Below are 13,101 nucleotides of genomic sequence, written 5' to 3'. Positions count from 1 at the left end.
TTCCTGTCAGGTTTCACACTGCCAAAGACCCGCCGCCATCTTCCCGCCCGCGCTCTGCCCCGGGGCCCGCGGCCGCCGCCGGGGTGAGGGCGCCACCTGCGGGGCGCCGCCGCCGCCGCCGCGCCTCCCTCCGCCCGCTGAGGGGGTCGCCACGGCCTCGGGGCGGGCTCCGTGCGCTGAGGAGCAGGGGGGGAGTCCCGGGGCTCCGCCGCCCTGCGTCCCTCCCGGCGCCCGTCGCGGCTGTGTGGGGAAAGGAGGGCAGAGAGGGGCCGCGGGGTCCCAGACTGCGGGGCCGAGGCGGTGAGGAAGGGGCGCGCGTCTGGGGGCGATGGCGGCGGGGCGAAGGGCTGGGTGCTGGGCTGCCGGCTCCTGTCAGCAAGTTAACCAAAGCGTATCCGGCTTCATCATGAGAAAAGACCGAGTTTCATCCTGGATGGAAATGCCACAAAGGCCATCTGTTTCCCAGAGGCTGCGGGGAAATGCAAAGGGAGACGAAAGTAAAAATAATAAACCCAAAATGTGGTAATTGCTTTGGCCAGAGTCAGGCTGCGCGGAGCTGCGCGGGGAGCCGGGAGCGGAGTGCCGTGGCACCCGCGGGCAGCGGTGGCCTCCAGGAACCAGAGGGCAGCTGCCAGTTATGACTTTATTCATTTTCACATTTAGATATTACAACAAAACTCTTAATGACAAAGGATAACAAGTACTATAGGAGGAGAGGAAAGAAAGCAGTGTTCTAACTGGTTTGATATATAACCGTGAACTTCCAGAGACAAGACTCAACGTGAGTTATAAACACTCACATATGCTCACTGGTAGGAAAACTTCACACGTGCAAACACCCACACGCTCACCCACAAAATACTCACTCACACACACAGACCACACTTCTGTACTCGCACATAACCCATATTGTAACTTACTTGCTTCGAAGGCAGCCCACTGAAACATTGAATGCTGCTGTAGCAACAACAGGTACCAGGATAAAATATTGCAATATAAATGAAGTGTTACTTGATACACAGGTTTTTCTTCAGACACGCACGTGTATTTGCAAGTAGGGGATCCAACGCTTTGTTTTCACGAGGGAGGAATGTCCTCTCGACACCAACACTTTGTAAGGAAAAATGAGACTGCGCGTCAACTGGCAACAGTCATTTTAAAGGATAAATAGCTTAGCTTCAATGTCGAGTTCCAGTAAAAAGCCCAAACAAAACAAAACAGTGCATTGTGAATGGAGCAGGCACAGTTATTGAACCCTGGGTTTTAAAAGTTGAAATACTCCCTTGTCACTGTGGAAAGACAGACAACACCGTTGCCTCACATCTTAAAACCAAAACAGACCAGCTTCATTTCATGCTCATGCTCATCTGGAGACTGTAAAAAAAAAGCCAGAAATAATGCAAGAGTGTGGGGAAGGGCATGAGGTTTGTACACTCTAATTTTAGTGTACTTTTAAGAGAGCAAAAGTACAATTGTCTCAACAGCTCTTCAGTACCCCACACTACAATCGTTCTTCATCAGCAGAGTGTCTGAAGAGGAGCCAGCATTTGCTCGTATCATGGCTACATTGTTCATGCAATGCTGTTGATGCAGATAGAATAGGATCTGATTCCACCCCCCCCATCAAGATGGTGCAAAAGAGAGAAAATAAACTTCTGTGGAGTTGAATGATTTGAATGTTCAAAAATCAGGTGTCACACCAGTGCTTTCCCCAGAGCGAAGCAGGGGATCGTTAACAATGGCTCTAATGAAGTAACCCTTCTCCACAAGGATGCTTGTGAGCAATTTACAGCTGAACCTAGAGGCAAAATGCAGCTGTCCTGGCTGGTTGGGAGTGCTGACAGTCAGCCAGGGCGCTCAGACGCCTCTGTCCCCTTTCTGCTGAGGAATCCTGCCAGTGCCCTGCAAGTGTTGGACTTTGCTAGTACGTTTCTATCCCTCACATATGGACAAGGACTTGCAGCTACGTTGGAATTCTGGTTTTCAACTTTTATTTATAGGACTCTTTCTTGGACCCTCTCTCAGACGGGGCCGTGTTTCCAGGCAGAAACTGTTTGTGAAACACTGGAAACAAGAGAGCCTGGGTCCTGTGGATGCACATCACCCAGCAAGCAGCCTGCATTTAGCTCAGCTGTCTGTCTCCTTCCACCCATGTGAATGCCAGTGGAGACCCCCAGCAGCATGGGGCATGTGCAGCCTTCCTTCTGTCAAGGGAACCACCAGTTCAAAACCAGGGCAAGATGAGGGCAAGAGAATTTGGTCTGGCCTACACCCTGTTGGCTGTCCTACTTCCCTGGCCTGGCTCTCCAGCATCTCCTGCCAGAGGATTCTTACTGAGTCAGAACAATTACTTAAAGATGCTTAAATTCCTGGCAACTTCAGGGGACACCAGTAGAAGTCAGGGAATTCATTGTTACATGCAGTTTCCAATTCCACATCCTGAGCCAGTTTGGCTCAAGCTGGTCCGGTTTTGTGCCTCTTTTTGCCATGGAAATCGCAGCCATGTCATCCTGCTGACATGAAAAGGGAGGGGAACGTTGAGCGCTCTGCACAGGCTTAGAGAATCTGAATGACAGGCATGCTTTTCCCATGTGCTAAATAAATCTCCCCATTACACTTGTGCAGAGAACTATAATTAAGACTTGGGAAAGTCATCCGTGAGGACTCACAGGCTCACGTCAGGAAACGCATAAAACCATCTGCTGGAAAAGAACTACAGTTTGGGAAAGCAGTACGTCTGACAGGAAACACAATTTCAAAAGTCCAAACCAAACCCTTGGCTCTGTGCACCGTGTGGCCTGCAGGCAGAAACTCCCCGGTGCTGAGATGCCCTGGTGCAAGGAGCTCTGCCAGCCATGGGCAGGTGGGAGAAGAGATGATGACAAGCTGTTCAGATGAGCCTCTTCACCCAGATGACTCTGGTAGTGAGCAGGATGGAAAGAAGTAGGTGGGAAGTGGTGAGGCAGCAGCACAGAAATCTGTAGAGAGGGGCCGCGGAGGTTCCCCAGAGCTCTGAATTCACGTGGTATCTTTTAGAAACAAAAGGCCCAAGTGATGAGATGTTTCCTCAGCAAATAAATGTTCCTCAATCCTCCAGAGACAGGTACACTGTGCTGGTGGCTCTGCAACAGAAACTGCAGAGGAGCCCGTTGGGCAGAGAGTGCCTCCTTAGAGCCAGGGAACTAGGGTGACAGGAGAGGTCATGGTGCAGAACTGTCCATCCGGGAGAACTGGGGCTTGAGCCCCGGCCAGGTGCTGCCCTCCATGGGCTCAGTGATGCCAACACACGAAGGGATGCAACCTAGGGCACCTCATTGCTGGAGCTCTGTTCCTTCCATTGTTTCCGAAAACCCTTGCAGCCACTTGAAAATAAACACTTCGCTCCCTACCACTTTGATCCTTTTCCTCTCAGCAAACAACCCATTTTTGCTCTATGTTTAGAAGCCAGCTGAAATTAACACAGCTTTGCTTTAATTTCTCACTCGAGCAACAAATGATGTCAGCACTGCTCTGGGAGAAGGGGAAGGTGAGAGCAGCAGACCTGTGAGAACCTGCTCCCAGCACGGATCATATAAAACCCCGTTTTGCACAGGGCCTGCAAAAAGAGTTGCTATTTATCTCACTGGGAGGGCTCTAGCCATCAGCTGATGACACACTCAGCACTAGCTGTGTTGAGATGGCTAAAATAATCCTGGTGATAAGGCAGATTGACAAGTTTCCCCCCAGCAGAGATGAGAGGGGTGTGGGTGTTGCTTGCAGAGGAGATGGAGAGGCTGGCACCTACCCAGAATGAACAGTGTGCATGAACATTTACAAAGATCCCTTGGGATCTCTTCATACACCTCTTTAAAATGTCCTGCTCTTGCTGCTAATACCACTAGGGATTTCTTCCCTTTGATTCTGCTCCACAGCTCAGCAGCTGACATCATGAGGAGAGGAGGAGGAAGCAATCCAAGGAAAAACATTCAGGCTGCACACCAGGAAGAAACTTGAGACTAAGACAGATCTATTTATATCTGACCTGAAATGGGCTTTCTGAATGGGAAGCTGATCTGAGTGGAGGCTGGATGCTAGGCAGAAGGTGCTGTAGTGCTGAACACAGGCACCCGCTTGCCGGCAGAATGCATCTGTCTGAGCCGCAGGAAGAAAAGAAACGTGAGGAATCAGCGAGGTGCTCTCTCCAGTCCTGGCACGGGGAAGCCACAGCTGGAGGTGCTGCGTGGGCCATCGTGCTGCGGTTCCAGGGACATTGGTGTGCCCCATCCGTTCGGGGTAGGTTCCTTGCTGGGGTTGGGCATAGGTTGAAGGAGAAGCTGAGTGACCCTGATGACATGCCTGGAGGGTGAGAGGGGATGCCTCAGCAGGCACCTCCAGGGCCTGATGCCATTAGTACTGCTCAGAGAAGAAGGAAGCGTGGAGAGTGGGGGGACTGGCCCCCTCTCCAGGCGGGGTGCAGCTGCCGTCCTCAGAGTGTTCTGACAGCTCCCCGTATTCACTGTTGTAAAAAGTCTGGCCTCCGACTTGGGACACGTACAACGGCCGACATCTGCCCCGCAGGTCTGACTGTTCCCCTGGCAGCTCCGCAGTTCGGCTGGGCCCTTTACTGCTGTGAGGGAGAGAGAGACAGAATATCAATCTGAGCACTCCTGGAAAGCCTCTGTCCTGCTTAGATAGATCCCAGCTTCAGAAACTTCATCTGCTAAAGCACGGGGCAGAAGCGGGATCAGGAATAGACCTATACCTCCATTTCAAGGCACAACACCAGGCCTTGCTCTAAACCGAAGCACAGCCTGTATGTTTTGTGAAAAATCTGCACATAACCTGATGATGGAGTAATTTCAGCTTTTCTAGATACCTTTGGGAAGCCCAGTGAAGGGTTGGGACCCCAATGAGTGGGGAGAGACAAGAGACATTGCCTCAGTTGCTCCTAGACCTGGCAGGAGTAACAGAAACTGATAGAAACCAACAGCCAGGATGGGGGGAAGGAAACGAAGATGATGAAGAAGACGTGGGAGGAAATCAGCAACTCCATCTCAGTGCTTGCCAGTACCAGGAGACTGGCAAGAAGTCACAAGAGTGAGGTCAGGGACACATTCAAGGAGAGGTTTAAGGGCAGTGTTTTCCAGGAGACGGGACACCTGGTAGCCCATGGTGTAGGAGACAATGGGAACATGCCTTAGGGAAGAGAGGACAAGGACAAGAAGCAGGAGACAGTCTGAGACAGTCTGATACAACAGCAGAGAGGCCACAGGGCTATAGCCAAGGGAAGAGACAATGACCAGTCTGATTGGATGTTGGGAGGCAGAGGAGGTGAGGAAGAGGCTTGGGACTGGCCTTGTCTACACATGAGCTGACAAGGCTCACTCAACACACTGTCACGGAGACAAGGTCCCAGCCTGCTCTGATGACCAAGCAGAGATGAGCTGGACAAATTCTTGCCCAGTTTTCAAGCCTGGGGCAAGGATGTAACCATCCATAACATTACCAGCCCCGAGAGTGCCAGCTCAACCTGCCAGGCTCAGTACCAGCATGTGGGGAGTCCTAAGGCCTGCACCATCCCCGCAATGCCACATCTGGGCCCTGGACCACATGGGTCAGGGCTGGGGGAGGGACGTGGCAGCCACAGAGTTTCCGTCCATCCCACCTGCCACTGCTTGAACAAGCCCTGACACATTTCACCAGAAAATGGCAATAAGCATTAAGAGTCTTATTAACACCATCACTCCACTGTGCCTCATTATCTTAACGGACACATTCTCATTGAATGTGCACAGTTTATATTATAGTTTTAAACCCTAGGAAGCAACAGGCAGGTCTGTTCTTTGTGCATTTTGCCTCTCGTGAATGTGTGCATGATCTTTTCTGGCTCAGGGCCCACAGCCCTGCTGCTGCTGAGAGCCCCAAGGGGTATACACTACAGGGAGACACCAAAAGCTGCCTCCTGGTCTCACTGCATTTGACAGCAGGAAGGTCTGAGTGGCTAGACTTAAGGAGTACCTGAATCCACCTTCTTTTCTGTGTCGGTTTTCTATCCTCTCAAATTCCTCAGATGCCAGAACCATCCCACTGTCTGTCTGATTGTCCTGGAAGGAAGCAACAGGAGTTATCAGTAACATCCCTGCCGACTGATCAGAGTGGGGAGGGAGGAGGAATCATTCAGGAGATGAGATCATGTGTATCTGTGATGGGAAGAAAGGAGTAGGGACATTTTACCAGCATGCTCCCTGGTCTTGCTGGAACTGATTTTCTTAGGTGCCTTCTTAAAAGCAGTATGTACAAAGGTAGGATTTGTGTGTGCAGTTCAGTGCAGTTCAGTTGGGGAAAAAGAGTGCTCCCTGCCTGGACAATCAAATCTGTGAGAGGTGAGATTTTCCTCTGAGACTAAGGGGATGACTTAAGTTTTGCCACTATAGAATATATAAGTACCAGCCCAGTTCAGAGACACCAGGAGGGCTCCTACTGCACACTGCCACGTGAGTCAAGACAGGGGAGGTGCAGACAAACACTCTGGATTTACCTAGTCCTGGCTGGATTTCAGTATGCTTAACCGGGCCATGTTTACAGATTTGAGAAGGGTTAAGAGCAGGCTCTTCTCTGAGGTCCTTCATAGTCCTTGCTTGTAGGTCTAACCTCCCTGTTTCACACACAGGCAGTATGAGCTGTACTGTAGAGAAACCCCTATGTGCCAAGTGGAGAAATGAATGTGCATAGGACTGGACGGATTGAACAGGAATGACACAGACAGACTGACATTAGATAGGAGTGATCTTCCTTCCATGATCTTAACAGCAAAGGTGTCAGGAAACAGCTGAACATTTCTTTGCCCCCTGCTCAACCCCACTCAGATGCTACTCACCGGGTGTGCCTTGTACATTGTATGTGTCATGGGAAACTCTTCAAATGTCTTTATCCTGGATGGACACCTGATCTGATTTCCTCCCGTCAAACAACCAGGGAACGAGACACAGTTGTAGTATCTGCTGACAGAAGCATACTGTATTCAGTAAAACCAACAGAGTCAATGTCCTGAATAAACAGGACCTGAACCCAACGTCCTCTCCATGCAACCAAAGTATGCAGAGAGGCGGATGACCCAAACGGTGGATTCTGGAAGGGGAATGGGGTCACCTTAGCCCCATACTACTTCTGCAGTGGGGAGCACCCAGAATTCCTGATTGCATCAGGCCCTGACTACCTCTCCACTTTGGAGCAGCATAGTAATGTCATCTAGATCCCAGATATCACACTATCACAGCTCCCCGGAGACAAGAAGCCTAGGCCTAATTGTTTGGGTTAGTTAGGAACAGACAGAATGAAGCTCCTGCACTAGCAGAGGGGCAGAGACCCAGCTGACACGTTCTTTCCTCATCTACCTGATGGGCCACGACACCTTTAGTGGAACATGATGCTCTGGCAGTGTAGGTGGGGGCAGGAGAAGGAACGTCATAGGCTTACACATCAAGGGGTCTTTCTCATCAGCAAAAGAAAGTGATTTTGCTTTTATAAGCAAGATGCTATGGCCTAAATGATTGGATCACACTTGATCACCTGGGATTTTTCCAGCCTCTTGCTACTGGGTTCACCCCATATCCCTCAGGCTCCTGGCTGCCTGCTGGGTGCTCTCTGCCCTTTTCAGAGGGGATTCACCTTGCTGCTAGGCTGTGGCAGCGTATCCTCATGTCAAAGTCCTCTTCATCTGAGTTTTGCTGGGCAGAGGAAGGCACCTGGGAGAAACCATCATCTTCTGAGCTGTGAGAGTCATTCAGCGGGATGTAATCCTTCCCTTCCTGGTAGGAAGAACAGTGAGTGGCCTTACAAGAAGGGGAGGGCTTTCCCACAAGAAAGAGTGCTACAAGCAGAACCTGTCATTGCTGGGGAGGAAGGTTTCTGGTTTGTCTTTTGTTTCTCTGGGACAAAATATCTGGCTGAGGATTTCTACGCCCTCTGTGTTAAGCAGCTGCAAGTGTTGCAGGTGCATGGAGGTGTGTGTCCTACAGCACCTAGAGTTCTCTAGCCTACATGGACAGAGCACTGTGTTCTGGGGGCACATCACTGTGGCTTAGTCATGCCTGTGCTGGGATCCAGTGCTGAAAGGTTAAAATCAGGGATGTTAGGATGACAGTACTCGTATTTAAGCATTTAGCCATCGTCTTATGAAATGGAACATCAAGTAAATGTTAAAATCAGAGCTGCACGCTCACTGCAGTTAAAAGTCCTGGTGAGTTACTGCATGGCAGTGATTAGTAATAGTTTCACAGAAATTTGTATATCTGACTGCTGTAATGGAACAGTTGTTTGGTTCACATGGCCCTGACATTTAGCTCTGAGGACAGAGTTTCAGAAACCCTGGTGAACTCCTGGTTTTCATTATGCGGGGGTGTGGGAGGCAGGAGCGCCAGGGCCTTGACTCAGCTAAAAAATTTCAAATAATCATCTGGGGATTAGGATGGAAATACTGGAATGACGACTGAGAGGGCACCCACCCTGCAAGGAGTGGAGCTATATTAGGATGAAGCAAGAGGGATACTGCAGAAATGAGCTCTTTGGTAGCTCTGGGAAACAGACCTCTCTGATCCAGGAAACCCTGTGTTATCCCTTGGCCTACGCAAAGGTATTGCATTGGCCAGGGAGTCAGAGGAGGGCACAGCAAGGGAACTAGCAGTGCGAGAAGAAAGAGCTGTCTGGAGCTGAGCACAGACACAGAGAGGTTTTCACCTGCTGGACGTTTTCCTGAAGAAGGTTCCCCAGTATCTCCACCAGGTCGGAGAAGGTTGGTCTCTCCTTGGGATCGCCGTGCCAGCAGCTCAGCATTATACGGTAACTGCCAAGAAGAGATGCAGGTTTCATGCCATGGCTTTAAACCCCCTCCTACCCCACTCTGCAGCTCCCACCCAGGTGGTGCCTGCACTGGGAAGGAAAGCTCGGCACCCCCCAGCACACTGGCCATGTGGACCTACTGGAAGGGGGTTGGTTCATTATGCACTGAATGTAAGAGCACACAAGGAGCTAATTCAGACACCCCTGATACCCTTCGGAGCGGGAAAGCACATTTGCCCACTTACAGACCCATCCCAGTGTGGGTACGCAAGGGTACCTAGATAGCTCTGATTCGAACCCATCTGGCTTGCCCTCAGGCAGCTTCCTGGAGTGAAGGATGTGTTGGCTTATCTCCCACCCTGGACGAAAGGTCTTTACATCCCACAGAGGGGCCTGTCCTGCCCAGTGCTGGCATCTGGGAGGTTCCTACCATCCCTCAGAGGGCTCTGCTCTAGCCAGTGCTGGGATCCGTAGGGTTTCTGACTCACATTTCTGATGTGGCATACTCTGGGGCTCTCATCCTGGTACCATCTTTGAGCCTCTGACAGAACTCCTCGTTGATCTGGACTCCAGGGTACGGAGATGCCCCTAAAGGAGGTTTGAAGAGAGGTGGGAACATGAAATGTGCCATCAGAAAGCAGTCCTTCTGAGACTGACCTTCCTCCCAAAACACCGAGAGATGTGGTCACTTCTCATACACAGCCCAAGTCCTCAGTGTTGCCTGAGACAAGCCCCTCTTCCTCAGTGAGCTGGAGGCCACTTCTGGATGCCTGTCTCCCCATCACCCTCTTTGTGGGTGGATATGGCCTCCATATTGTTTTTGCCTACACCAATGTCTCTTCCCATCACTCTTTAGACATGCTTCAGAGCGTCAGGGCCTCCCACAGGCTCACCCACCAAGCTGCTACGTGGGAAGAGAGGTCTCCCTCAGCAGCATGTCACCCTCATTAGCACTCACCTAGTGAGAAGATTTCCCAGAGGAGGACCCCAAAGGACCAGACATCACTCTGGGTAGTGTAGACCTTGTCGAAGATGCTCTCTGGAGCCATCCACTTCAGTGGGAGACGGGCCTGCAGGAGGGAGAGGCAAGGCACAAGCATTCAGTCAGGGACACATCCCAGGACAGCCCTTCTTGCAGCAATGGCATAAAAAGGATGCAAGTAAACCAGAGCCGATAGCCCTGCTCCTCTCTCCATGAGAGGAATGGAGGTTTGGTTAGGCCAGAGGGAGGGATGGAGACATGGAAAGGGGAAAAAAAGAGTATAAAGAAAAAAGAGTAATTTAATGACAGGCTGAGGGGAAGAAGGAAGGAGGCAGCGGTCTGCTGGTGGAGGAAGGACAGTGCATACATCATTAGGCCAATGGTTCCTGGTCCCAGCCACACAAGTGGTTCCACTCTTTTTTCATCTTTTCCTCAGTTTATTCCATCCCCAGAGTGGTTTATGAACATCTCAAAAGGGCCTTATCTGTATAGGGTTTGAGAAGATGGTACTCACACTGCCTTTCCTGACATAGTCGGGGTCCTTGTAGATATCCCGGGCCAGGCCGAAGTCACAGATCTTTACCACATTGTTCTCTGACAGCAGGATATTGCGAGCTGCCAGGTCTCTGTGGATGCACTGAGGGCACACAAAGAGGAAGGGGCAAAATCAGAGGGACAGGAGCCACCATCAGAAAGTGAAGAGCATCCCCCTCCCCTTGCGAACCTGAGCTGTAATAGGGAATGGTGGAAGTGAAAATGAGATAAACATTTAAAAAGATGGTTAAGGAGAGGACAAAATGCAAGAGGACTAACTTCCCATCTTTGTGTACACAGGGCTACATCAGACTTCCTGAGAATCTCTCTGTGTGTCACCTGTAAAGTGGCTGTAGGCAGGTCTTCTCTGGTCAGGCATGCACAAAAGAAGAGGAGCGAAGGAAAGGGTGAACTCACCTTCCGGGATGCCAGAAACTCCATGCCACGTGCTACCTGGAAGCTGTAGCAGATCAGGTCTTCCATTGTCAAGGGACTTTGCCACAAGTCATCCACTGCCCAGGAGTACAAGAAAACAATTAGACAGTGAGCAGTCTCCTGTCCTCCTTGCCTCTCTCCAGGACTGCGGGATACAACCAGCCTAGTCCTCAGTGCTGATGGGAATAACCAGCTCCCCTCTAGGATTTTAGGTGGCAGAAAGCACATGGCAGGAACCTGCTCAAGTGTGAGGAGAATGAGCCTCCAGCACATCAGACAGAGTTGTGGGGAACAGGGCTGGAAGGGACTTTGAAGGTCAGCTCATCATTCCTGTCCTAGGCAGGACCCACTGAAATCCCCCTCAATTCTCCTTTCTCTAGGCTAAAAAAATCCAAAGGGATTTAATCCTCCCTTCTGGATTTTGAGAGTCTATTACAAGAGACAACAGGTGACTGTAACAGCCCTGTTCAGGGAACTGCCTTGCAAGAGCAGAGCGATCAGCTCCAAGGCTGGGTCCCAGCTCCCCACGGTCATGCCCTGCCCATTCCCCAGTTTAGCCAAGCCTGGCATTTCTTTGGTGGACCAGGTGAGGAGCCGCTGCCAAGGCCGGAGCATTACCTTCCTGGATCGGCTGCGCGGGCTGGCTCTTGTGCATCAGAAAGCGGTTGAAGATAGCGCTGTCGCTAGTCCCGGAACGACTCCTCCTGTCTGCCCTCACTGCCTCCACAATGGACTGGACCTGAATACGCAGCCTGGGAGACTTCTCCTGGCAAGGAGACCAAACCAAAAAACTCAGCAGGCAACACACACTGTAACCCCTGCACCCACGAGCTGCACAGTCTTTTCCTGTTCTTAGACTGTAATTCTGGCCTGGAAGCACTTATCTTCCATTGCAGAAAGAAATTACTTCCCTGATGTGCACATGAACCAAGATCACTGTGTAAAGTTGCCCCGCTGCTAGACAGAGGGTGGCTTTGTCTCAGTGGCAGATCATGTTTCAGGCTACACCTCTTCCTTCCCTAGGTCCCTAGAGGCAAAAGAAGCTACTTACCCTGTAAGGACTGAATCCTTCCCGCTTGGTCCGCAGATAGTTGGAGAGGTTTCCATACTTGCAGAACTCAACAATAACCATGAGTGGACCTGGCGAGAAGACACCAAAGATCAGGGGAAGAGGTAAGGGCTTGGGATGGTCAGAATTTGCCTCGACTCATGTTATGTGCAGCCCCGCTGAGCTGTGGTACCCGCCCTAAGTGCACACAGACACACCGATAACATCCCCCCATGTCACTGGCATCACAAACGTGGACAGCAGAAAGGACACAGGGGACACACAGTGATCTCTGGGAGCAGACACAACTTGTTGCCCTGGAATATTTACCATTGGGTTTGGTACAGGCACCCAGCAAATTCACCACATTGAGATGATTCCCGATGTGAATGAGGATCTTCAGCTCTGACATCAGTGCCTTGTGCTCGCTTGCGGTAGCTCCCTCTGGAAACACACAGACCATGTCATGACACCTCCTCACAGCTTTTCACTCCCCCTCACCACCTTTTTCTTAGCAGAGTGTTAATGTGAGTCTTTCTGAGGAGGCTGTGACCCCAAAGCCTTAGTACATTTTGTTATTGTTATGTTTCCATATGAAATGTCAGAGCCTTGTCTGGAGATCCCAGGATCTCTGCTGTAACATGTAGGGTGCTCCCTGCAGGTGCAGGGACACAGAGAAAAGGACAACACAACCTGTGCCCAACAGATTTTTCCTTGTGATAGTTGTGCAGGGAAAAAGATCACTTGCAGCTTACATACAGATGCACATGTTTGAATCTCTGCCCTTTTGGCCTCCAAACAGAGATAACAAGCTATAAAACAATTTGAAGGAAAATTAGAAACAAAAGGCATCCGAGTCTTTTGATCATGACTGAAGACAGGAGCTGTCTCAGCTCAAACCCAGAATATCTTTTTATGATTCCTCTCCAATAGCAAACACAGTGTTGTGCCCCTGCCAGCTCTCTGTACTGCATCTTCTCTGCGAGTGTCTAATTCACATCAACTCTTGATCCTTTTTACCCTCAGGGTGTGTTCTCTGGTTTTGTGTGCCTTTTTCATACTTCTCCATATGCATTTTGCCTTACTTGAGAGTTTGTAAATTTAGTCTGAGGGACAGAAGCATCCTCTGCAGCTGATGGGCCAGGTGAGAGCCATACCTGAAAGGACTGTAAAGCAACCTTGCACGGCCAGACCTCCTGCAATTGCTGTGCAGATCATCTGTACACTTGCAGTGGTAAGCACTGCTGAGATGAGCTGTGACTCTGTTTCCACATACAGGCCATCG

At 50.6% G+C, this 13,101-nt stretch overlaps 1 protein-coding gene across 6 annotated transcripts in view; it reads right to left on the bottom strand.

Annotated features, from left to right (window-relative positions):
- Positions 1–629: 629 nt before the first annotated feature.
- Positions 630–13,101, bottom strand: part of FLT4 (fms related receptor tyrosine kinase 4) — a 59,940-nt gene continuing 47,468 nt past the window's right edge. For 3 of the 6 annotated variants that reach the window (XM_074883762.1, XM_074883766.1, XM_074883764.1), the window contains 12 exons: positions 12,147–12,260; positions 11,820–11,908; positions 11,387–11,534; positions 10,751–10,845; positions 10,314–10,436; positions 9,776–9,887; positions 9,306–9,405; positions 8,716–8,821; positions 7,648–7,787; positions 6,857–6,977; positions 5,998–6,083; positions 630–4,606 (listed from right to left, as the gene is read on the bottom strand). In XM_074883762.1, the coding sequence (XP_074739863.1) occupies positions 4,387–4,606; positions 5,998–6,083; positions 6,857–6,977; positions 7,648–7,787; positions 8,716–8,821; positions 9,306–9,405; positions 9,776–9,887; positions 10,314–10,436; positions 10,751–10,845; positions 11,387–11,534; positions 11,820–11,908; positions 12,147–12,260 (1,454 nt within the window). In that variant the 3' untranslated portion in view covers positions 630–4,386. Of the gene's footprint in view, positions 4,607–5,997; positions 6,084–6,138; positions 6,180–6,856; positions 6,978–7,647; positions 7,788–8,715; positions 8,822–9,305; positions 9,406–9,775; positions 9,888–10,313; positions 10,437–10,750; positions 10,846–11,386; positions 11,535–11,819; positions 11,909–12,146; positions 12,261–13,101 lie in introns of those variants that run through there. The other 3 variants (XM_074883763.1, XM_074883765.1, XM_074883767.1) reach the window with 3 other exon arrangements.

This window comes from Strix uralensis, chromosome 14, assembly GCF_047716275.1.
Source record: "Strix uralensis isolate ZFMK-TIS-50842 chromosome 14, bStrUra1, whole genome shotgun sequence".
Taxonomy (NCBI): domain Eukaryota; kingdom Metazoa; phylum Chordata; class Aves; order Strigiformes; family Strigidae; genus Strix; species Strix uralensis.
The sequence above is the reverse complement of the archived record's forward strand: the minus strand, read 5'-3'. Positions and strand labels throughout refer to the sequence as shown.